The following is a 26,755-nucleotide window of genomic DNA, read 5'->3' on the forward strand; positions in this document are numbered from 1 at the left end:
ACGATTGTAATCAAGTCTCCCTGGTTTTCGCAGAATCATCTAAACCACTACTGGAAGAAAATACACTGCTTAGTTGGCATAATGGACTATAAGGTGCTTGTTACATTTGACACTTAAAGTCTTTGGGTACCATGGATCAGTCCTTATTATATTAACAGACAACAAGGTGCATAAAATAACTCATTGGTTTTGATAGGGATAGGCCTGTAGCTTGTAGCACTAAATAAATACTGTGGAATCTAATAATGATATTTGTAAAGTAGGCATGATGAACAGGCAGTGGAGAAGAGGATTGTTTTCAGTGATTAAACATCCATCTAATCACTTAGGGGGACATATTACTGCTGTTGCTATATGGTGTTATACTTGGGCGTGTTACTGACAAACCTTTTTTTAATCCTTTATCCTGTATACAGGTTTATGTAAGGCCTGGAGCCTATCCCAGGAGACTCAGGGCATGAGTTGGAGTACACCCTGGACTGCCAATCCATTGCAGGGTACACACACACATACACACACACTACGGGCAATTTGGGAAGGCCAATTAACCTAATCTGCATGTCTTTGAACTGTGGGAGGAAACCGGAGTACCCAAAGGAAACCCACCAACCATGGGAAAAACATGCAAACAAACCCAAAGTGGGAATCGAACCTGGACCATAGAGGTGCAAGGTGTCAGTGCTAACCACTACGCCGCTAACATTTGTACACATCAAATTTTTGCTTGATCAAACACTCTCGCATAAACTCTAATTACTTGTTTCTTTTCTCAGTCAAACTATTTCTCACGAACACGCTTACACTGTTTTACCTATTATTTCTATTGTTATATATGTATTCACCCATTTATCTTATATACCGCTTATCCTATATAGGGTCATAGGGATCCTGGAGCCTATTCCAGGAGACTTTGGGCACAAGACAGGGTGCCAATCCATTGCAGAGCACACACATACACTAGGGCAATTTTGAAACGGCAATTAACCTAAATGCAAACTCCCCACACACAGACCGGAGGCAGGAATCGAACCCCTGACCCTGGAGATGTGAGTCCAAAATACTAACCACTATGCCACCTATTATTATGATTTTTTATTATTAATCATTGCAGCAACTACTTTTTCTATTCTGACATCTTACTAAAATGCTTGGGTTAGCCATACCTGCACATTTTCCCGCAAATCTGTTGCCTCCCGAAGTGGCTGTGTGGAAGCCCTGAAAAGTTCATCTATTACTTTGATCCCTGTTGTCTTGGTTGAAGTGTACTCCCTTGCTTTGCGACCCTTCCTCACAGAAAGACCTCGCTTGTGAACTTTGCCCCCACCACGCCTGTTTGTAATGGCCACATGAACAAATAACGTAGTATTGGGCAAAAACTCTCCTGTAAGTGACTGCAGGGGTACGTGACGATATCCCGGTTGCAGGCACTCAAATGGTATGGTGTACTGGCCAATGAACTCGTCGCCAATGTAGTCATCATCGAGAACCACAAAACGCAAAACCGCTAGTTCAGGAAGATTTATCTGGAACTCAAAGCTCTCATCAAAAATAGGATTGTCACCGCTCTGTGACACAGTCTTTGTGCGCTGCTCCGCACAATCTGCAGGGATCCCGTGGATCTCTACATAGATGTACGGCTCTACCACATCACCTTTTGCTGCTGAGCCTCGAGGTTTTGGCAGGTTTTGGCCACTGATCACCTTGATATGGAGGAACTGGGAGGATACACCAGGCAAAGAATCACGAGCATTGGCACTGAAATACGAGACCTCCTCACGCATTATGGCAGGACGCAGCACGTAACCACAGTTGCCATTTTGCCTAAACCAGCCCAAATTTAGGTCCATCATTAGGCCTGGTGTTTGGTAATTCATAGCCACAATCTGACAACCACATTTCCAAAAGTCCTGTGGGTTCATATTGCTGGCATCGATGCGCATGGGAGTCGGGTATACCCGAGACAGAAATCGCTTATTATAACTGACAAAGTCCTCAGGGTACTCATTAGCGAAGCGATTAGCATCCACCTCGTTGAAGGAACAAATCTCCCAGTACTTCTGTTCCCTCTTTGAGGATTCAAAATCTTTAAACTGGATAGATTTGCAAAGGGTGACAATATCTGATAAATCTTTACAGAGCTGTAGCCTCTTGCAACCAAAACCGTTGAGATGGTCCTTCTCCTCGGCTCCTACCAAGCGCCGTGACATCTCAAGCCCCTCTTCCTCATCAGTCACATCCCCTTCAGAATCCTGTATGTCAGGTGGCAGGCATTTCCCTTTCAGAAGTATCTTGCCCTTTAGTTTTTCCGGGGAGGGCAGATAGTTTTCCTCAGGACTGGGAGGCTCTGTGTAAAGTTTGTCCCCCAGGATCTTCTTCATGTGCTGGGCCATGACCCTCTGCTGTGGGACACTGCAGTGTGTCACTAGGCACAGAATAAGAGGATACTCTGAGCTCTCAAAGGCATACTGGTTAATGACATCCAGGACTTTTGAGAAGGCCAACTGAGAGGCAACGGAGCTGCCTACGTAGACTATGGGCTCACAGTCAGGACCATCCCACACCACCACCTCTATGCTGCGGCAGCCCATACGCAGGGCACGGACATAGCTGCTGATGTCTGAGGAGCCCCAGTAATGGTCCTCCAGCAAAGAGGCATTGTGTGAGGAGTTGATGTAGTAGTGCGACAGTGGTTGCGTCATGTCCTGACAAACACTTTTGTGCTGTGGGTCAAAAATGTGGCACTCAGAAGACAAGAGGTAATGTGTAAAACCATCAATAGATAGGTAGCCGTGATCACGACCTTCAGCTGATGGCTCATATTTTCTTACAATTTCGCGGCACATTTCTTCTGTCACTCCTTCTACACCTTGCTCAACTTCCACAAACAACATTAAGTCCTTTGAATCCAAGTATTCCTTGTTGCTCGAGAACTGCACAAGCAGGAAAAATATCTCAGGTCTTGTGCACAATTCACAATAGGCTTCTACGAACAAGTCTATGTCAATGGCCTCGCTGTAGCGCTCTTTGGCTTTCTGAAGTTCTTTAAACTTCAGCTCAATCCGAGATTCCCTCATGCCTGGATTTAGCCCCTTAATTATCTGCGTGGCACGAAACAGGTCAATATGTCCTTGCCTTTCGACATCGGCCAACTCGAACACAGAGCCGATCCAGGATGTTCTTACGCTCGGCTGAGAGGCTTCGACCACTCCAACCATGTGCCGTCCGTAAGAGACCAGGTATCTTAGTCCCATCACCCAGGTGCTGACCACGTCTGCTGTGCCTGCCACCAAATCCAAAGACTCATAGTTGTCTCCATAAATGATCGAGAAAGCGCACTCATCTGGAAACTGATCTGAGAGACCATTGCTGCGTAGGACAGGGGTCTTCTTCCCTAACCGCACCTCTTTGATGCTTTTGATCTCCAGCTTGGCCTTTTCCGAATCCTTTTTCGAAGGTTCCCAGCGGAGCCAGCGCAAGTCGGGGTCTAGTAGGAAGTATCGGTTGTACATGCGTGAGTTGGAGCGGACCTTTTTCATCTCGCATCCCTCCAACATGAAGGCCATGCAGGCGGCCGTGCTGTTCATCTTGCGGTCGCTTGGCATGGAGCTGAACGACACCGTCTTCTTCCTCACCTGCCTCTGCTTGGAGTTGTTCTGCAGAGAGAGAGCAAAACAGAGGCTGTCAGTACATCTACTGTAGCTTTGGTGGAAATGTACACAAAATGCAAGAAAGCACCATATGCTGAATATGCGCATGCATCATAGAGCTCACATATGTAAATAGAGCATGACTTTTGGGTTGGGTCTTTGAGGATTCTAGTACATCAATATTGCAAAAGGTCCATACACACAGACCCAATGTGGAAATCGAACCTGGGACCTGGAGTTGCAAGGCTACAGTGCTAACCGCAAAGTCCCAGTGCGCCATAAGATAGCATATGATTGAGTTATGATTAAAGTTCTAATGATTTTTTTTCCGCATATCCCTGTTAAAGAGCTGGGGTCAGAGTGCAGGGTCAGGCTGGACAGAGCGCCCCTGGAGCAGATAGGGTTAAGGGCCTTGCTCAAGGGCAGATAAGGTTAAGGGCTGAAGAGTGGCAGCTTAAACCTCAGACCTTCCGGAAAGTAACCCGAGCCTTAACTGACTAAGCCACCACTGTCCCCACTGTTCCTATTAAATAAACAACAACTGACCATTTAGGTCAGACTTTAACAAGTCTAATACAAATCAGCGGCAGGAACAAAAACAAGACAGAAAATACACGCAAGAAGTGAAAACATTAGTATACAACTCTGTACAGAACCAACTCATGCCACAAGCTGTTTACATCTCTGGGGTGTGAGAAGCTGTGGTGTAAACATCTTCAGTCAGAAGCTTAATCTCGTTCTCTTTTTACAAATCCTGCTCCTTAATTTTGATGCATAATGAAAATCTCTAGATCAAAAAAAAAACAACTTCAGCTTTTTAGGCCCATACAGTACAGGCTTTTGATATTCACCGCCAATGCTCAGTACTGAATATTCCCCTAAGTGTGTGTGTGTGTGTCCATGCATTTTGAGCTCTGATTTGTTGCTTTTTGATGAAAAGCTTTGAGGTGTAAACACCTAATTATGTATGTTATTCTCTCTCTCTCTCTCTCTCTCTCTCTGACAGATGGGGTTAAAGAGCTTCCTCTGGCCTGTGTATCCATAATGACCTCAAGGGCAAGAGAACAGAGGAAAGATAGATGAAGGGAAGCGTGCTCTTTAGCAATGAACACACACATGCACACACACACACACACAAAAGCTTGTCAGTCAGTAGATTGTAGTGCAGTGTGACACTGACCCTGTGTAACTTAACATTAGAAGGATCTCTTTCTCGCTCTTTCTCTCGTACACACACACACACACACACAACTGTATAAGGTACTATGTATATGCTTTCTCACTGCACTTTCAATAATAATGACCCACAGAAACAGAACTAGAGGTTCTTGCTCTAATTTGTTCCTCACAATATCCTTACATAAATCTAAATAAGGCTGCTTCTTCAGTACAGAAAGAAGAACATTCTCTGATGAGCTAGCATGGCCGTGTTTGTGTTAGCGTATACATTTCTTAGCTAATCAGCGTGTCACAGCTAAAGCAAATTTATTCATGGAAACACTTGCTGATGGATGTTTTTTTCAAATAACTGAGAGACAAAATAGAAGGTGACATGATGGAGCTTCAGCCAATTATTAATACAATGTGCTGTAATGATAATAAAATAACAACACCATATGATTAATTATTTCATGACCCAAAAATGTTAGGTAGTTATATTATAATTAAGAGATGGAGTATCAAAATAGATATCTGCACGGATGTGTTGTGGTTGTAGGCATAAGGGGGCAGTTATTTTTTTCCGCCAACATGTTACAGTTAGTGACAGATAGTTGTGAAAGTCTTAAGCTAAAAGGTGAGGAGAATAAACCATGGAGGTGGTGGACAGTCCTGAGAAACTTAAGAGATTTACTTTATACAGGTAGTCCCCGACTTACGAACGAGTTCTGCTCCGAGAGCACGGTTGCAAGTTGAACTTGTTCTTAATTCCAACCAAGTGAGTCTCATTTGCCTTTGACACAAATATACAATGTAAAGCATACCAATCCACTTAAATAAATCTTTGTCTACTTTTCCAAGACTGCCATCATGTTGCCAAAAACACATTAACCGCACATAAGGAAACATTCTCACACAATGTTGGCTCTGTGCCTTTTAATCGCTTGGGAAATCCCGGGCGCCATTTTGGCTCAGAGCTGTTTTCCACTGTATTGGACCCCTTTTTTTTTTTTTTTTTACAAAATAAGGATTATTGACCATCAGGACAGCTTAAACCTCAGCTAACCCCACACCTCTACATGCGCACACATACAATATACCGGACATAAACATTTGAAACATTTTATACATTCACTTACACACTGAAAATATTGTATATAACTGTAAATATTGGTATCTGGTGCACTGCAGTGTCTATTTTTTGTATAATACACATGAGCTACTTCTGAGATTTGTATGCATCTACGAATGTTTGTAGAACCGTGGTCCATTCGTATCTATGGAAATTCGTAACTCATGTTCGGAGACTTACTGTATTTCTGCATATTCCTCTTTAGAATATAAGCTAACATCCTAGGTTCTGGGGTTGAATCCCAAATAGTGTAACATAAAAATCTAGTGTGCTATGTAGAGTGTAAGCTAAGAATCCCTTGTTTCACACACCAAGTAGTGCCCTTGATCAGGAGTTAGAGAGGGATTTGGGATCCAGCCTTGTGTTAGAAGCTAGTTAGCTTTGTCGTTCATGATAGCCGTGAAAAGCAACACGGATGCTTTAGAACGACTCAATTGCAGTTACTAAGGAGAAAAGGTGTTGTGTAAGATGACATGATGTTATCAGATGTGTCTTCTAACTGAAAGTGCTTCCTGGACTAGTTTTGAATGTTGGTTTTGGCAGGAAGCTGCTCGCTCCTCAGTACTGCAGACCATACTTTCGTCATATATTTCACGAGTGCTGATATACAGCATTACAGTACTAAGCAAACTTACTACTGCTCAGAATCAGAAATTGTTATGCTCTATATCTGTATCTCTATCATATACTGGTATGCTGTATAGCAGCACTCGTGGAATGACTCTCATCCAATCAGATTACTTGGGCTATATGATTTCAATTTTTGTATGTATACTCTAAGCGACCTGTGAAAAACAATAAGCAATATCAGTATGCAATAATTACTTGAATCTATGATTATAGATTTGTGATTAACAGTAAAGCACCAGTAAAGAAGTTTACAAAAAAGAGCAGCGATAAAAAGTATATTAATGCGACATTGTCAGCTTGTTTGATGATTTATGATTTTCCCAATGCAGCTCTGTCATGTCTTTCAATGGGACCAATTAGGTTTTGCGTCTATAAAATGCCCCGATAGTCCTACAAGCTTGATCCGGATATCCCTCTGTGTGTGTGGCTGCATGAGAGAGAGAGAGAGATAGAGATAGGAAGTGGGATTTGTGTGTATTCCGGCGTGATTTCTCTTTAACTGTGTCGCCCTACAATACCGCAGTCAAGGTTACTTTAATGTAGAAGCGAGTTCCGGTATCCAGGGAACAGTGTAACTTTCACTCACTCGCTCGCTCACTCACTCACTCAGCTTCTATACCGCTTTATCCTGTATTCAGGGTCGCGGGAACCTGGAGCTTTTTTTAAGAGGCTTCGGGCACGAGGCAGCGTAACCCTGGACAGGGTGCCAATCCATCGTAGGGCACGTACTCATACTGTAGACACACTCACACACCCATTCACACACTACGGACAATTTGGGAACATCAATTAGCCTGACCTGCATATCTTTGGACTGTGGGAGGAAACCGGAGTACCCAGAGGAAACCCACCAAGCACGGTACATGCAAACTCCATGCACGCTGAGACGGGGATCGAGCCTGGTCAGGAATTGAACCCGGACCCTGGAGGTGCAAGGCGACAGTGCTAACCAAGTGTAGAACTCGTCCGTCCCATAATATACCTGCCTGACACTATCCCTCGCTCTTCTTCACACCGGTTCATCCTGCGTGCTGCATTCGTACCCTTGTGTTTCTTCAAAAAGAGCTCTCTTTTTCCTGTCAATCCGTAAACACTGGTTTTAGTATCAATGCTCATAAAGAAATAGTTTGAAGCGAGATAGTATAACAATAAAAATCGACATTTTTGGGTCACGTATAAATCTTTATCTTTTCAAAACGGCTGAAGTTAGCAACTTGAAATTTTAAGGGAGGCTTGATTGTTCACTTCCATGTTGCATAAACTTCAGAAGTACGTTCAAGCAGTATTATAAGCAACATAAAAAATGACCCCAGTGCTGTGTTTTGGTTGACATACATACATACTGTACATACATACATACACACATACATACATACACAAACTCTTATTGCAGGCAATCAAGCGTTATAGCATACTCAATCCACTTACTAGCATGTCATTAGTAGGTGGAAGGAAACAGGAGAACCTGGATGAAAGCCACGCACACACTGAGAGAACATGTGAAACTACTGTACTGTATATCGAGGCAGTAATCAGAGCTCGGGATCAAACTGGGGACACTGGAGCTCTGAGTGCAGCGGTACCCACTCTACCACCATACTGCGCTTTAAAAATATTACAAGATTGAATTATATAATCAGGAACAAGATGAAAAGTTCAGCTTTGCTGGAAAGAAATGATAAATTAAAGCTCCTATATTTAACTCCTATATCTCTTTAATACGTTAACACAGGTTATAAAGCTCTTCCAAAGTGTGTCTCTTAATGCTGCTTCAAACTTATTTCACTCCTCCTCTGAACACGCCAATTCACCATTTATGGAAATGTTCTGAGATCAAGCCGGGGGAGGGATTCCCTTACATGACGTCACATTAGAAGGAAAATCTGACTGGCTTGTTTAAGCATACGACAAAATAAATTAAAAAGGACAAAAAAAAAATCGGGATGGGTAGATTGTCCACAATGCTCTTTATAAAGCAACTTGTGACCATTTCAATCCTCAGTATCATATAGTGTATTCAGATCGCCCCATGGCAATGTTTTAAATGTTTATGACTTCCAGATGTTTTAGGACTTATGTCATTGTTACTGGATCATAAAACAGATTTTGGGTCAAACAACATGACATCAGCCAGTTGGTTAAACCACTGCTGTGAGAGATGCTTTAAAATAATGATCATGGTTTTTGGATTATAAGAGAAGCAGATTTTTATCTAAGCTTTGAAAGCTATAAAAAAAAAAGAATAATATTAAATCAGCTTTTCTGAGAGCAATTGAATATTTAAGTAGAAACACCCAAAGGTCTTCCTGTTTTCACATGAGGTTAAAAAAATACCTCTGCACAATGATTAGTGCTTGTTGCATTTCTCGTGTGCAGCTAAAGTAAAGGCTAAAGTAGACGCTTCTTTCTGTAAACGTTTATTTCACTTCATTTAAAATGGGTCGGTCCAGGTTAGAGCTCCCTTAAAGTATGTGCATTAATGCTCCAGCTGAAATACCCCTCACATAATGCATTTTTTTTTTTATATTTTGAACTTCTTTATTTCATTATTCCTCCAAATGCACCACTCCATTGTCTATGTCGATGAACTACTGATGAGCCGTGGCTCTCCAGAGACCACCAGAGTCGAGCAACAAGCAAGGGGAGGGGCTCTTCTTCTATGAGGTCACATTAGGATAGAAATTTGATTAGGTTTTAAAATCTTAACCTGAAGAGCCCTGTCACATTCTTAAAATATCTGAAGAGTAAGTTTTGTATAATATAAGAGGTTCTCTTTAAAAGGACGAGTCATCTGCCTGAGGGTTTAGAAGTGCTGTTGGTGTTCAGTTCCCGCAGAAGTGAAGTGCTCGCACCCAGGATGGTTTCTCTATACTTTCTCCGCTCATTTCTCTGCATAACACACACTTTTCCGTGTTTAAATTACAGTATTTCAATTCAGGCTCATTGTTAATGACCAGGCTCACCTACAGAAAAGAATAAATAAGATATTTGAGTTCTGACTTTAATCTCAGGGCTCAGATATTTTTTATCTCAGAATTCAGACTTTACTCTTAGAACTCTTAGACTTTTTTTCTCAAAATTCCCAGAATTCTGACCAAGCCCATCGATTGGACATAGAATGCTTCTTGTACAGGTAAGAACTGCTATCTGTCTAGCACAACTCTGCCCCGCCCATCCTGGTAGAGATGGGAAAAAAATCGATACACAGTTACATATCAGATTCTTTGATGTGGCAATTCATATATCACCACACTGAATCCAAAATCGATTTTTCAAAAGATGATTTTAATGTATAAAAAAATGTATACATTTTATAATAGAAATTATATTTCTATTTGTACAGTATATTTCTATTTTTAGTTCAATTTTTTTCTAGTTCAATTTAATTTTTCTATTTAATTTTTCTATCGTATTTCTTTTATTCATATTTATTTCCTATTATAAGCTTTAATTCTTTTTTAAGGTCACTGGCGGTCGTATAAGCATTTCACTACATTTCGTACTGTGTATGACCGTGTATGTGACAGATAAAATTTGAATATGAATTTGTATACAGTATTAGGTGGTAACAGTTCCTCTATAATCCTACAGGTGGTGCACTCTAAACTATTCATATTGGCAGGCAGCACAGCATCCTGTGTGGTAGGAGCAAATAATTTTGGAAGATTTTTTAAAATTATAACAAAATCCTAGAAAAAAAAATTAATTAGTTCTTGATATTAATAAAAATGTGACATTATAGAACGGCAATACAAACTGATGCGCCACCTACTGTAGGTATCATGATTATATTGAATCAAGTGATCCCTGGTGATTCCCGTCCCAACACCCCAACTTAAGTAACACTAAGTAACATAAGTGTGGTATTAATGTACTACAAACTGACTACGTCGCTATGAAATAAATAAATCAAGAGGTCAAAGTTTTTACTATCGCCTGGCCCAGGTCAATGAGATGCTTCACACAGCACTGTTTTTTTGCACTTATTTTTAAACTAGTCGTCATCTCTGTTAACAGCAGGTGGTATTCTGCTTCGCCTGTAAGCCACTTCGGATAAACACGTCTGCTGAATAAATACATTTAAATCCTGCACCAGAACCCAGGATTTGAAGATCGTATTAAAATTAGCACGGGAACTCTGTCGGATTATATCGTATCGACCGGGCCGATTATTAAATCACACGAGAGCAAGAATCCCATAACCTTATTACACACTACTCTGATCCTAACTGGGGGTTAATTAAAACAGTTTTTCTCTTTGACCCTGGAGTTTCTCTGCTGCACTCAAGGCTCTGAATGTGGCCTAATAATTATCCCACTTTCACACACACTGTTATTTACCCAATCCTGCTGAGCGCTTTTCCCAAACACACCTGCTCACACTTGACCCAATTAACACGAAAAGAAGAATCCTGACCCGAGAAAGCTTTGCTAGTTTCCATGCATCAGTCCGACGGCACGTGGATTCAGACGAGGTGTGTGAACACCCGTACAAACTGGTGGTTTTCTTTTACGCCACTTATTAACATCTCTGATTTGCTTTTGAACAGGAGAGCGAGTGAATAAAATCTACTGCTACTTTTTGCTTCTAATTAACCTCTTAAACTCCAGGGGACTGGGCTTCATTAAACACTTCCACTCTTTGCTGCATAGACTCGTGTAATATTACTTTAATCCATTTGCGCTGTTCTTATTATAACTACTGAATAAAAAATGTGAATGCACCTGTACACAGTAATTCACATAACAACAATCTGCATGGATTTCATGATTGCTTATTTCACCCAATGAATAAAAAACATTCAAAGACGTGCTGTGCCGTGTATAATCTGGACATGTTAGACTCCAAACCGAAGTGCAATGTGATGGATAAACAGTATATACACATGAGTAAAAAGCTCCACCGAAAAACATCATCATTCTTATTTGTCATGTCTTCAGTACGTTTCGAAACGTACAACACAAAGAATATGTTTACATTTCAGAATTCCACGTTCTGTCCAAGATGCTTTTCAAATTCTGCTTTCCTTTCCAGTAATGCACTCAACGCTCAGCTTAGCCTTAAAGGAGTCATTTTTAAACGTCTGGAGTGTCTCTACAAACAAACAAAAGAAGGAGTAAAATACATTCTCTGCATTTTGTTCCTTTTTTCCATTTTTGGATTGGCCTGGGCTTAAACAAGCCAATTAGATTCGCCCTCTATTATGACATCATTTAAGGGAAACCCGGCCCTGGTTTGTTCCTCACCTCTGCTTAGTAGTAGCTCATTTGCATAAACACTGAAGCAGTGCTTTCAAAAAAAGAAGTGAATCTGAGAGACTTTGTTTGTTACAGCAATAGTAAAATACGGGACCTTTAATACTGATTGTATCTTGAGTTCTTGTTTAAGCATGTCAGTTTAGATACCGCGTGTAAAATGATATGGTGGCACAGTGGTTAGCACAGTGGTCTCTCGCTTCGAGGGTTCAAGAGTTCAAGTCCTGCATTCCCGTGTGTGTGTGTGTGTGTGTGTGTGTGTGTGTGTGTGTGTGTGGAGTTTGCATGTTCTTTGTGTGTTCGGTGGGTTTCCTCTGGGTACTCTGGTTTCCTCCCCGAAGACATGCAGATTAGATTAACTGAAGTTTCCAAATCGTAAAGTGCTTGTGTGCCCTGCCATGGATTTGCACCCCATCCAAGGTTTTCCCTGCCTTGTACGCCGAGTCCCATGACCCAGAACAGGATAAACAGTATAGAGAATGAGTGAGAGTTTATTGGTTCTATTAGCTGCCTGTTGTTGTTTTTTTGAAAATAAGAAAAAAGCGTTCCAGATTAATGCTTCACTTGAACTCTTCCAGTCTCGCCATGGCTTCCTCCACCTTTAAGTGGAAACTCCTCACTGGTCCGATCAGGCTTGGGAAACCTAAATCAGGAACTCTGTCCATCACTCCTAGTGAGTCTCCAGAATTCACTCTTTCTTCAGTGCGCTATCTGCTCTACACCGGTGGCTGGACATTAAAGAACTCATCAACCGAACTCCTGAAATTTGGCCGTCGGTTATATTTATACAGACGTCGCGAGAGCTTGATAATTGAGTATGAACAAACGTATTTGGCCAATACGACGTCGTCCTGGTTCGGACTGAGGGTTTTGAAACACAGCCAAGCTTCTCTGGCTTCTGTGATACTCCTACTTGACAAGCTGCACGCTGCCTAATTAACCGAAACGGCAGTTTTCGCCCTCTACAGCTAATCAGCAGCAAAAAGCAACAAATTATCTTTAGGTTCATTCTGTAGCACGCCTTCTGTCCTGCCAAACAAGCCAAGCAGAGTACGAGTTTCGTAGCAAATCACTGGCGGTTCATGCTGAGAGTTGAGAGGCGCCTGAATGTTGTTGTTTTTTTTTCCCCGCGGCGTCCTGTTCTGTTCAGATAAATCCGAACCGCTCGCGGAGAGTGCACCGTAAGTGGCCACTCGAATAAACATTGAAGTGTATTATTCACTGATAATAACTACAGTCGGAATAATACACACACACACAAAAGAAGGCTTTTTATTTTGTTGAGCCTTGTGTCCCTCTCCCGCTCTGTCTGTGTTTGTGCTTGTGTATACACAACACGCCACGTTCCACTAAATGCCTGAAAATGACTCACAACCTTCAAGTCAATAATCACAGAACGGACTGATCTGGAGTCGAGCCGTACGTTTAGTTTGAAGCAAAAATGTTCTGAAGGTCAGGCACCGCTCTCAGGCTCGTACATCATTACTGTCATGCATACACGCCATTGATACGTCTCAGCTGTCCGAATCGTTTCGTATCCGCTGATAATCAGGTCGTAATGAGGCAGCGAGGCTGAAGTCTGTGGTTTTAAAGTGGATGATCTGGAGTGAGATCTGTTTTGATTACAGCTCTACCGTATCACTCTTATTTAAAGGGGCAGTGTTTGTACAGCTACGTGACTTGAGGCAAGCCGTATATTGTTGCTGACGTACTGTACAGTTGGTAATAAACACTGTAGCAGCAGAAGTCAGTCAAGATTTAGTGAAGACGTACAACCATGAGTCCGAAGAATGTTAGCAAGACCAGCATTAAGAAGAAAAGAGAGTTTCAGTTTCCTTTTGAAAGAAGCCGGTGCCAAGAATAATCAGAAATTAAGGTTAAGTGATGTTTAATGTCTATTTATTTCATATTTTACTTTATTTACAGTTCTTTTCTACACTTTAATTGTTTTTATACACAAAAATATGATTATAGCATGGTAAATTGGTTGGCTGGAGCAAATAATATATATGTATATTTATTATCATCTATTGATCCAGGAACCTCTGTAGTCCAACTAGGCACTGTGGAGGCCAATAGTGTACCATTGGGTTTCCTCCCATTTGTACAACCGTGTCTGTACACACTTTGGGCCATTTGGAGATGCCAATTAGCATGGCTTTGGACTTTTGGCGGAACATGCAAACTCCATGCACACAGACCCCGAGTCGGGAATCAAACCCAGGACCTAAATTAGATTTAATGATTATATTTTTGGGCGTTGTGATTTTTGACTCAGTTATATCTGATTCAATAGCACTAAACTTTACTGTCTGATTTGTCTCAAGCAGCTATACTTCTTACAGGTTTTAAAATATTAAACTACTAAATTTATGGTAATTTATGGGCTGATTAATTAAATGCTATGTAACATATCATATCCCGTAAGTTCACTTTCAGCTGCTCCCGACAGGGGGGTCGCCACAGCGGAATACCCAGTCCGCACTACAACTTGGCACCGGCACTGCATCTTGTGGCTGGGGTTTGGATACTGGCTGGGAATCGAACCCGGGCCTTCCGCATGACAGGCGAAACACCTACCACTGAGCCACCAATGCACCAACATATCATATCCCATATAAAGAGATAATCTTTTTTCCAAGCCCAGCTTTGGCTTCAAACTCCACTCCAGTCCAGTAGGTGAAAGCAACGTAGAAACTATCCATAAACTCAAAAGAAGAAGAAACTATACCCTATCAAAACACAGTTAGTTTTGCATTTACCTTGCAGAGGAAGCAAACGTTTTCTATTTTCTATAAGCTGTTGAAAGTTATCAATTTCAAACCAGGTGATGATTGTAAGTTCACCCACTGTAAAAAGAAAAGACCCAAGAATGCCTGCTTCACATCATCGCCACTGCTAAAACCCTGGCCTCCCAGGAACTTCTTTAATGACCTTTTCTTTTATTTGGGAAAACAGCCTCGTTCAATCACCAAAGGAATTTTGTTTTTGCATGACAGTGGATGACCTCATACTTCCCACTGCGGAAAGGAGTTCCTGGGAGGCCAGCGTTTCAGACATGAAGCAGGCAGACCGAGTATGGCTCCGGCATACTGAGAAAACTTTCTACCTTGATGGTATCCAAGCACTAACACTAGAATAACTCTAAGTGCATTAGTGTAGCAGGGGATTATATAGAGAGATAAAGGGAGTTTTTACTCTCATAATTTGTATTTAGTTTCTTTGCACAATAAAAAGTCCTGGTTGGACCTGGTTTGAACCAGGTTTCATCGCAGTGAGTCCCAGTTTGACCTGAACGCCCTCTGTAGTTAAAACGGAAGCACGATTTTTCTCCATAGGAATAAAAATGCTTGAGAAACACAGAGTAACACACTGCGATGTTCAGTGAAGGGGGTTAGTGTGGGTGAAATAATTGGCAGGTAGATCAGCACCTGTGTGGGAGTAATGAGAGAGCAAGCAGAAGTGTTGAAAAGACTAAATACATTTTTTAAAAAGAGAGACACAGATAAAAGTGAATTTTTCAGTCAGATACAAAGGGCTTGTGATTTGAGAAGCCGTGATTGTTCACCACGCAGACGCAGACCTTCTCAGTTATCATTAACAGTGATGACAGACATGAAGCAATGCTGGGAAAACAATAATTAGTTCATCAAGAAGAGAAGACGGTGACAATAATACGGAAAGAAAAGCACAACATCTTTGTCTGAATGTTTTAGCTTTGCATCAGCGCTCGTTCTGACACAGATAAACTGTCTTCCTGTGTGCTTGTTATGCACGCAAATGCAGGAGCATTGCTTTCTTCTTCTGCTTTTTTTTTATAGCAGCTCTGGGGTGTTGGCTTTTGTTTTGCTCTGTGAGAGTTTCTCTGGCGTAAAGTGACGCAGTTCTCCCCTGGTGCGAGAGGAGCCCACTCACAGCTAAAAATATCAGCACTGAGGTTCGCCAAGACTGCTCATGGACGTCTCACACATCCTCGAGCTCAGGTTTGAAAAGACACTGTGGTTGTGGTGGGATAACTGTTGAACTGATGTTACAGTAGTTTGCATAAGTATTCGCCCCTCGTGCTTCCTCCCTATTTTTACAGCAAAACATCTTAACTTCGGTAAAATATCTTAATTATTCACTGATGAGCCATAACACCAACACCACTGCTTGGTGAACTTACTGGTTATAAATTATATACTGGTAAACTGGTAACAGCATTATGGGTAACCCAAGCTCATCTATGCATCTATGGACTGAAGGCTATCCCGTCCAATCTGATCCCACAGAAAGGACTGTAGAAAAAATTGCTGTTAATGCTGGCTATGATGGAAAGGCACCAGAAGACGTAATGCATAACAGCTTTCTGTTTATGGGACTTATTGGACAAAGAGTTCGAGGATTCTGATCCGGCCTCCAAATTCCCCAGACGTGATCCATTTAGGCACCCTTGGTCTGCACAAACAATCAATGGAGGTCCCACTCCACAATCCATAGCACCCAAAGGATCCACTGCTAACGTCCTGGTGCCAGACACCACACCACACCCACAGTGGTCTTTTAGAGGCAAAATGGAAACCGGGCCGATTTTTTTATTCCAAAGGTACTCCTACATTAAGGATACTCCTATCAGTTGAGGAGGGCCAAAGACTATCATGTGTTTCATCCAAACCATGACACCAGCCCATCTTATCGAACCGCTTGCTCATGCACCATTGGGGTGGCGTAACACACTCGGAGAACAGCGCTATCCACTCCTTCCACTTGCGTGAGCTCAAAGACACCCATGATTGGCTGTTGAGCCATGATTGCTGTAATGGGAGGCTCGGTCAATCATCTCTCCGGGCCCTCGGCTGTGGGAGGTTACAGCATCACCCGGGTATTGAACTTGTGATCTTCAACTAATAGGGTGAGCACCTTAACATCCTTTAAGGCCCTTTGTACTACGTTTCTCATTACCTGTGTACGTCTTCTTATCTATTATTCCCTCTCTGTCTTAAGTAAAGCGGAATAACCTCCTCTGATGAGTTTCACAATATTTGCTTAATGTTTTGGGGTCTAATGTTAGGGCTGATTGTACAGTTGAATTTATCCATTACTAAAATTGCAGTAAACAAATGTAATATTATTCCTCTTACTTATTACTCTGGGTCATTTTAGGAGTTCCTGGGAGGCCAGAGTTTCAGACGGGAAGCAGGCAGTCTGATCATGTATAATTTTTTAAAAATTTATCGAATAAGTTATCGAATATTTTACGTTTTATTGGAAACATTTAATTGAACTTGTCATTCAACTCCTTAAACATTCTTGCATGCTGTCAGTTATTATCCTTAGAAAGAAAGAAAATCAATAAATTGGCTAAATTCAGTATCGGCAGGTGAGACCACGTAATCAGAAGGTGGTATAACATCTCTAGTCTTCTGTCCTTAATAAACAGAGACTTCCCTAATGCATCACTGCACCATGTACAGTACAAAGCATCCCTCAGTCACACTGGACCAGATACAGGATAACCTAAACATGAGCTCCTCTCATGTATATCAGGCAGGATCTGAATGCCCCCCCCCCCCCCCCCCCCCCCCAACCCTGGAGGTGCGAGGCGAGAGTGCTAACCAATGAGCTCCTGTGTGTGTACAGGTTTCTATTTCAAGTCAAAGTCACCTTATGAAGGTCTAGTACGCATAGCTGCTGTGTATTAAGGTCACCTGCCTGATAAGGTCTAGCAGAACTAGGATGAGGACAGCCTGTGTGTGTGTGTGTGTGTGTGTGTGTAAGCGTGAGTGTGTTTCCTGTGGGAAACCCAACTATAAAGGAAAGTGGACTAAAGCCAAGAACAGGCTGGAGAACACCAACACTAATGGCAGGATGTAGACACGGGACAGAACTAAGTCCTGGTAATAATCTGTAACCTTCAATAAAAAAAAAATAGAACTATATATATATATAATTAGGATTAGTATGCACAGTGGCTTTTAATACCTATTATTATTATGATTATTATTATGATTATTATTATTATCATTAATTCATTCATTTATGTTCTAGAATGCCTCATCCTGTATACAGGGTGACAGAGGACCTGGAGCCTATCTCAGGAAACGTGGGGCACGAGGCAGGGTACACCCTAGACGGGTTGCAAATACACACACTACGGGCAATTTTGGAAAGCCAATGAACCTAATCGGAAGAATCTAATCTGAAGAAGAATAACCAGACTGGTTTAAGCTGACAGCATGTCTATAGAAACTCAATTAATCAGGCTTTACAACCAGAATCAAACCTTAAGGTGAATGGGCTATACCTGAAGAAAACCACAAGGGGTTCAAGTTCCAGAACTCGACGAGTCCACAGACGAGCCCATTTTATTATAATCTTCACTGAGCACCAGATTATGAAACACTCAGACCAACACATCTGGTAGCAACAACCATGACACGGTCACAGAGATGACCCTTTTTCTCCATCGTGATGTTTGATGGAATCTTTAACCGAACCTCTTCAGCAGAATCGGAATATTTTTTTTTAATGCACTGTCACATGATCAGCTGATTTGATGGCAGCATGAATGTGCAGAAGTACGGTGTACCTATTAAAATAGACAGCGAGTGTGTATACAGTGGTATCCAAAAAGTCTGAACGCACTAGTGAAAATGCTTTTATTTAACATTTTTTATTATAAATGATATTACAGTACTGTGTCACAAAGTGAATCTTTTTTCCACAAAGTGTCTCTTTTTCCTGTCATTTAGATCATTTCGCTCTTTTGATCAGAAATAAAATAAAATGTTGCAATAAACAGACCCCCAATACAGTACGTCTACATACACAGATTTTGGCTCTAGTTCCAGTAATGAAAATATTACAATGCAGCTGAGGACATATTATAATATACAGAATGAGCAGCTCAACTCTCATATCTTCTAGTCCGAGTCGTTCGTTCTTTTAAATCTATTGCACTGCATAGCGTCTATGTGAGTCACGTGACAAAGGAAGGAACGACTCGAAGTAGAAGAGTCATTAAAAAAGAATCGCTTAAGTCTGTTTCCTGTACGTTACCTATGAAGGTTTAGCGATGATTTGCGCATGTAGAAAATGAACGAATCACTCTCCGAGACTACTCGTTCTTCTGAGTCGCGTTAAAGACTCGTTAAAAAAGAACGAATCGTTCTTGGACGACCCATCGTCCCACTAACACATATCACATCTTACCTCATTCCTCCTCCGTGAACCCCCTGCTAAAGCGATGTGGGTGCACACGCACGCCATTCGCATACTAGTTCACATACACGCAAACACATCCACTCCATTTCCACTCCCCAAAAGTGTGCATAACAACGCACACACACACACACACACACACACACATTTTTAAAGCTGTTTATCATTTTATTTCGGGTTTTGTTTGGTTTTGTCAGTCAGTCTTTCAGTTTTTTTGGTGCTATTATTTGGTTTGCTTTAATGATGACATGCACTCAAACTGGTATGAACTCCAGATGATTGTGCACAACCGTTTGATTCATTCTGAATCTAATCCATCAGAGTGTTGTCTAACCTCACAATTTAATAGAAGAGAATAAACATCTGATCTTTTTGATAAATAAATTCACTTCTATTAAAAAAAAAAAGAAACTGGTGAGGAATCAAATTGTACATTTATTTTCTTTGTTTTAAATCTTTCACAACTCCAAAACCTTCTGTTTAACTGCAGTTTTAAATGATTAAAATATTACATACATATTGTACAGAAAAAAGGTTATTTTAAGGCGAGAGTTCCGTTTCAGCTGTGAAATTCACACCTCTGATTAATGATTATTTTTATCACTCAGCTCTTATTTATTAACCTGCTCACTTGAATTGCAGAGGTTTTTTAAAAACTTTAAAAACATGTAGCCAAGAAATAATGTGAAAAAATTGTGCAAAATAATGTGGGGGGGTTACAAATTAAATAAAGGCCAAGAATAGACTGTAAAGGTTTACATGATAAGACAGAAATTAAAATAATTGTACTGTATATCAGTAAAAGAAAAGTTTTGACATTGGTCAGAACTTGCATTTCAATTATATATTTACGTTTCATATCAGAATTTGTTGCAGCATCACACAAAACTGGCTGGACAGAATTTAATGAAACTTTGGCAATATTTACGTTTGTTACGTTTAAGTTAAACCTGCATGATAAATCATGAAAATCAAAAGGTTGAGTAGAAGTGAAGTTATGAACAGTTATGTGCCAGATTATGATCCAGACGTTTTGCGGCGTACTGCAAACACTTCCTTAAAATTCGTCGTTCTCCTGGACCGTCCGATCTGCATACAACTTTTACGCCGAACGCGCTTCCTCACACAAACTATCCAGGCTCGGAGCTAAGACTAAGCATGCCCTGCATCTATTAACTCGGAATCGAACCCGGGTCTTCCACGCGGCAGGCAAGAAGCTTACCACCAAGATAATATAGTTCAATAAGTGGTTTTAACACCTACAGTATTGACACTGCCTGGCCAAACAAATCACAATTCAGAAGGGTCAAATTATTGGGCTGCATCAAGCAAAGAAAACAACTAAGGAGATTTGAACTGATTGGACTTGGGCTGTGAACCCTTCAACACCTTATTAAATACTGGAAGAAATGTGGACGGAAAAAAAATTATAATTGGTGATTTATTTCATTTTAACACTTGGTGAAGTTGCTTGGTAAAAAAACAAAAAAGAATCAACAGTAAAATCGTTAGCTATTTTTAATAATGAAAGTGAGAGAATTTCCATACATGAAAGTAAAAGAATTTCCATACACGCAGAATAAGTAAAAAAACAACAACTGTGTGAGCATAAGAAAAACCACCTGTTAGTGAGACAAACCAGAAAAACGCTTCGATCTGCTAGGCAGCATAAAGATTGTATTTTGGACAATGGATAACTGTCACGTGGTCTGATGAGGCCAGATTGACCCTCTTCCAGAGCGATGGGTCCATCAGGGTAAAAAGGAGAGCACATGAAGCGATGCACCCGTCATGCATAGTTGCCACTGGACAAGCCTTTGGAGGCAGTGTTATAGTATGACTTGCTTCATGTGGTCAGGTTGAGACTCAGCAACATTATGTGGCAAAAACATAAAGTCAGCTGACGATCTGAATGTACTGAATGACGAGGTCATCACATGAATATATATATGGATTTCCCTCTTTCCTGCAGGCACAGGACTATTCCAGGCCTCGGATTGTGAAAGACGTTCATGGAAATATTTTCATGCATGAACTTCCCACCAAATTATGTGCTGTAATCAAAGCTAAAGGTGACTGCATGCAATCTTGGAGTGTGTTTTTTTTAGCCAGGCAGTGTATTTCTGTAGGGATCTGACATTTATCACTACAGTGTCAAAGAAGACAGGTCTTCCTGTTGTCCCTGAGCTCTTTGGATAATTCAGATCTTTAATAGTTCTTTTAAGGGTCAAACGAAATAAAAAAATTCTTCTGTAGTAGAGTCAATATACTGTAGGTCCTCTAATGATCTCTGAATTTCCAAACAGGGGATTTTACTGTGTTTAACCCCAGTACATACTGTTCATATCAATATGGCATCAATATATTCTGCCCTTTTCACAGTTATACACACTCACACTCACTGCCGGTTCCCTGTAGGATTGTATCCGTAGCTTGGTCTCTCTCACACACATACAGTACACACACGTCTATGCAAACATTAACCGTACAGCAGGTCTGTTTAGAATGTAAAACAGCGGTGGCAATTATCTAGTTGTCCAACATTTCACTGTCACATATGGCCTCATAAGATATTAGTAAAGGGAAATAAAGCTTGGAAGGAAAGAAATATCAGTGATCATTAGTGAGTGCCTCTGCTGAGCCTAGTATAGAATAGCTTAGCTTAGCTTAGCTACATTATACAAGTACATAATGTATAGCCTATAAAATTTGTTAATCTAGTTACTCACAGTCACAGTCTAATTTAATCACAATTTTAAAATACTCGATTTACTTGCATTATAAACGTGCAATGTTGGAATAAAGGAATGCATGACAGACTGGTTAGAAGAAACAAATTACACAGTTTTATAATATCACAAACATTAACACATGTTAAATTAAAACCTCTCAAATAGGACCGGCACCGCATGAAGTGGCTGGGTAGTATGGAGGTGTGGCAACCCACAGGCGACGGGGCTCAAACCCGGATATCCAGATCCGAAAAGCAACACCCTAGGGCCTTAGCCACCTGAGCCACCTGAAGCACCACTCCCACAGCTTACTGTACGTTGGGTAGCTCAGTGGTTAAGGTATTGGACTACCTAGGTTTGGAGGGTTCCAAGTTCAAACCCTACAACCTCCATGTTGCCACTGTTCGGCCCTTGAGCAAGGCCTCAACCTTTAACTGCTCTGATATATAATGAGATAAAAATAAAAAAAATAGGGGTGTCTGTCAAATGCTGTAAATGTAAATAATGAAATTTGCAGTCCAGCACACCTGGTGATGTTTCCTCAGTCATCTTATTATCCGCATTAAATGGGACGGTTAGAGGAAACAGAGTATGCTGTTTTATAACATTTAACGAATTCAAAAATTTTCAATTTACAGTATGCTATAATGCAATTATGGGAAGCCATTAGGGTCAAACTTGGTCATATGATTAATTTGTGTAAAAAAATAAAAAGTATTAGATTGACAGCCCTTTAAAAAATTTTTTTGAGAAATAAATACAGACAAAATCTACCAGCTTCAAGTTCCTTTGGCGTTCTGTGCAAAATCTGTATTAGTAATCCAGCGGCGCAAACTTCCTTATGCTTTAACTCTAAAGCTAAAGACAGAAACAGGCTAAAAACTGACAGAAAGTGCATGTGTGTGTGTGTGTGTGTGTGTGTGTGTGCGTGTGCTAGTTAGTGTCTGTCTGTCACAAGCCTCTTTTTGCTTGCACACACACCACGAACACACAGTCTCTATCAGTCCCTCGGTGCACATAATGATCTGTTGTTTTTCGTCTTTCAACAGGATAAGTAGATACACTTGACAAATTAAAATAATCCCGCTATTGTTCGATGAATAGGAATGCGAGCTGCAGGGGGAGAAAAGAGGCTTTGCACAAGCTGGACATGATTAAACTAACACATGTAGCACAAACAGCCAGCGTTGCTCGAACAAAATTACTAGAAAATATGCAGTTTTGTGTCTCTTTATAGCATCCATCCATCCATCCATCCATCCATCTAGGAGCCTCTGTAGTCCAACAAGGGGCCGCGGAGGCCAATGGTGATTACCGTTGTATTTATTCCCATTTTTACAACCGTGTTAGAACCTCCGGTCAACATTCACACACTACGGGCAAATTGGGAACGCCAATTAGTCTTATCTGCATGTCTTTGGACTTTCCACTAACAGTGTTGGGTGTAACACGTTACAAAGTTTGGCCGCTGAGTGATGATGGTAGAATAATTATAAAGGTTATATTACCTAAATCAACATGCATGAGGAATCACAAAGGGGTTTTCATTTTCTGCAATGGAAAAGTCCTCGAAGTTACTAGTTACTTTCATCAGAAAGTAACGCTGTAATGTAACTGATTACTTTTTAAAGACATTAATTTTGTAATGTAATTAGTTACTTTAAATAGTAAAATAAAAAAATTAAAACCTAAAATGTCATACTTTTTACGTGTTATCATTTCATCTATACATTTAAATGAACTGTTACAACTGTCGATGTTACAAAAGGTCATTTCTAATTATAATAATTCTAATTATTATTCTAATACCACATAATAGAGTAAGTGCTACATGTGTGCGTCTGAATATGGATAAGACACCAATATAGAGTGTGAAGATGAGGATTTTATCGACTTTAACTTGGGTTATAATATTGTGATGTCTAGACGTCTGGATCAGGGCAGCTCTTGTGGAACGTTACCGGTCTGCGGGAGGGAGGGGGTCCGGTCATGACGCTATGGCTGATAGGTAAAGTCTCAAACCATAACCATGGACATAAAATAACACTATAAATGAGTCTGAGTAACCAACATAGCTATTCATACTAGCGCTCATTAACCATAATGAACCATTACTGTACAGACAATCACATGACCTGAACTTGGTACAGCACAGTGGCTGATGGGATTCGCAGTCCAACGCCTTTGGCACTAACCTGACACATATCCCACAATTTTGTGGCACTCCAACTGGTCCTGATTTTTTTTTTTTCCTTAACGCTTCTTCATCACTAGAGGGTAAGTTTAGATATTTATATGTAGGAGATTAAAAAAAAAAGCCTTAAAACTGCTTCCAACCCTCTCCTGAAAGAGCTTTCCTCCCCCTCTATCGACATCCTCCCAGCCTGCCTGTAGCCATGCCTTCATCATCGTCTCCCTCTCATCGTGTCTCTTTTAGCTTTTTATCGACAGGACTAAAAACGCTCGGGCTTTCGTAACTTGTGCTCTGAATGCAGCACTCTGCCAAAGACTCGCCCACGTCATTTCAGTTCCGTCTGCATCGGCACTCTGTGGCTGTCACGTAAATATAAAGGATGGACGCCGGCTATACTCATGAACATGCTGACTGACAGCCTTGTGTTATAACCGAAAATAAATGAATAAATAAATTAAAAAACGCCGGCGATGATAAACGACACCAGCGACGTCCAAATGTTCAACATGATCCTGGCGCAAGAAAAAGCCCAGAGATGTGCTTAGGGAAGGGGAGGAAAGTAACAGATGATAAATACGTGTTAGGATGAGTGTGAAGACCTCCCCCTCTCTCCTTCTGTCCATCTCTCTGATTCTTTCTCTCATATTCTCCTTCTGTGATTCTCTCTATAGCCATCACACGTTTGACAAGCCACTGAGTGGAGTTTAGCCACTACTCAGCTAGAATATATACAGTATATACTGTACACACACAACCCGAACAACCATTACATTATTGAGTAGGTTCCAACGTTTGCTACCAAAACAGTGATGCACTGTGTGGTCAGACACCTTTCTATCAGGACCAGCATTAACCTTTTCATCAATTTGATCCACACTAGTGGATCGGACTACATGAGCCAGCATGGGGAGTGACAGGTGCATCAGTGAGCCTTCGTCACCCATGACCCTGTCACCACTTCATCGGTTTTCCTTCCTTGGATCCCTTTTGATCCCACAAGAGCTGCAGTTCTGAAATTGCTCCGACCCAGTCCTCTAGCCAACCCAATTTGGCTCTTCTCAAAGTCCCTTGAATCATTACGCTTGCCCATTTTTTCTGCTTCCAAACCCATCAGTTTCAGCAAAAAGATTGACCTGCTGCCTAATACTGTATATCCCACCCACCTTCAGCCGTCATCATAACCAGATACGGTGGAACCTGGGCATAGTACTCTACTCAGAGTTGTTCAGATAACACTTTTCTGCAAAGGCTTGGATGTCACTCCACTTTGCACAAAAGTTATTTTATCATGTGACCATGAGCAAAACCGATGTTGCGCAGCGCACTCATGCCTTCGTTCAGCTGATAGCACCAGCTAGTGATGGGTCGTTTATGAACGATTCATTCTTTTTAAACGAATCTTAAACGTGACTCAGAAGAAAGAGTAGTTTCGGAGAGTGATTCGTTCATTTTCTACTGGGCGCGCATGCGCAAATCATCGCAAAACCTCAGTAGGTTATGTACAGGAAACAGAATTGAGCAATTCTTTCTCAATGACTCAATAAATCGTTCGTTCCTTTGTCACGTGACTCCCATAGATTCAATAGAACAAACGACTCGGACCAGAAGATATGAGAGGTGAACTGCTCAGTCTGTTTATATGTCCTCAGCTGCATTGTAATATTTTCATTACTGGAATTTGTGTATGTAGACGCATTGGAAGTCTTTTTATTGAAAATCCAACATTTTATCTCTGAAAAGAATAAAATGAACTAAATAAAAAAAGATTTATTCATTTTAATGAACGAAATTCAAAGAACCGAGTCACTAAAATGGTTCAAACTTCCCATCACTCGCGGCAGTTTAAGCTGGCAGTTCCTAGGTTTCTTGAGACGAATCTTTTGATGTAAACCGATTTGGTCGTACTCTGGGACTAAAGGTTCCATTGTATTGAAAATTTAGCTACCGTGAGAAGAGCGAAATTGTAATGGCTGAACAACTGGATCAGAGCAACTCCAAGACTGCAGGTCATGTGGGATGTTCCTGGTCTGCAATGCAGGACATACCAAAAGTAAGGGAGGAGGAGTGTAGATCTGATCCAATAGATCCAATATGGGTGCAGCCCATAAGAAAAGATTAATGATAGAAAAGTTTCAGGACACACAGTGCTTCACTGTTTTGGTTGCACAAAAGGGGGAACCCACACACTATTATCAGGGTGGTTATAATGTTATGGCTGATGTCTGTGTGTGTATATGTGTAATGCTAGGTTTAATTAATGTAGCGTTTTTAAAGCTTTTAGGTGCCTAGAAATACAGACGCGGTGAAAGACATGGCAGTCGCCCCATGACGAGGCAATTAACACGCAGTGAGAAGATAATAATACTGTCACTGCATCGTGTCACGATTTCACAGTTAGCGCACAGATCATTTTTTAAACAAAGTTCTTTTCAATTCCTTTTTTCTTTTCTTTTTTATGCAAATCAGGTTCCTCAAAAGAATGTCTGTTAGTAATGACCCTGGACCACACCACGATGACCCTGGAAACCCGTTAGCCTTAATCCAGTACTGTTATATAGGCGTTAGCATTGCTCGCTAATAATTGTTAGTGTAATGTATTGCACTGCTAGCCTTTTTATACATAAGAGAAAATACTACGGGGTTCTTCAACCTTACTGGCAAATATTACAGTGAAGAAGTTACTTCTTCTTATAGTAAATTCTACAGTATACTATAGTAAATGCTAGTGTAAACTCAAACACATGGCATTGCTGACTAGAAATAGTATCTATTTGTGCTGTATATTGCTGTACTGCGGTGTGTATAT

General features: G+C 40.9%; 1 protein-coding gene across 1 annotated transcript in view; it reads right to left on the bottom strand.

Annotated features, from left to right (window-relative positions):
• Positions 1 to 26,755, bottom strand: part of plcl5 (phospholipase C like 5) — an 89,581-nt gene that overhangs the window by 25,401 nt on the left and 37,425 nt on the right. Inside the window, exon 2 of the mRNA XM_053514719.1 lies at positions 1,164 to 3,653. Within this exon, the coding sequence (XP_053370694.1) occupies positions 1,164 to 3,653 (2,490 nt within the window). The remainder of the gene's footprint in view (positions 1 to 1,163; positions 3,654 to 26,755) is intronic.

The sequence above is a fragment of the Clarias gariepinus genome, chromosome 16 (genome assembly GCF_024256425.1).
Source record: "Clarias gariepinus isolate MV-2021 ecotype Netherlands chromosome 16, CGAR_prim_01v2, whole genome shotgun sequence".
Classification (NCBI taxonomy): Eukaryota; Metazoa; Chordata; class Actinopteri; order Siluriformes; family Clariidae; genus Clarias; species Clarias gariepinus.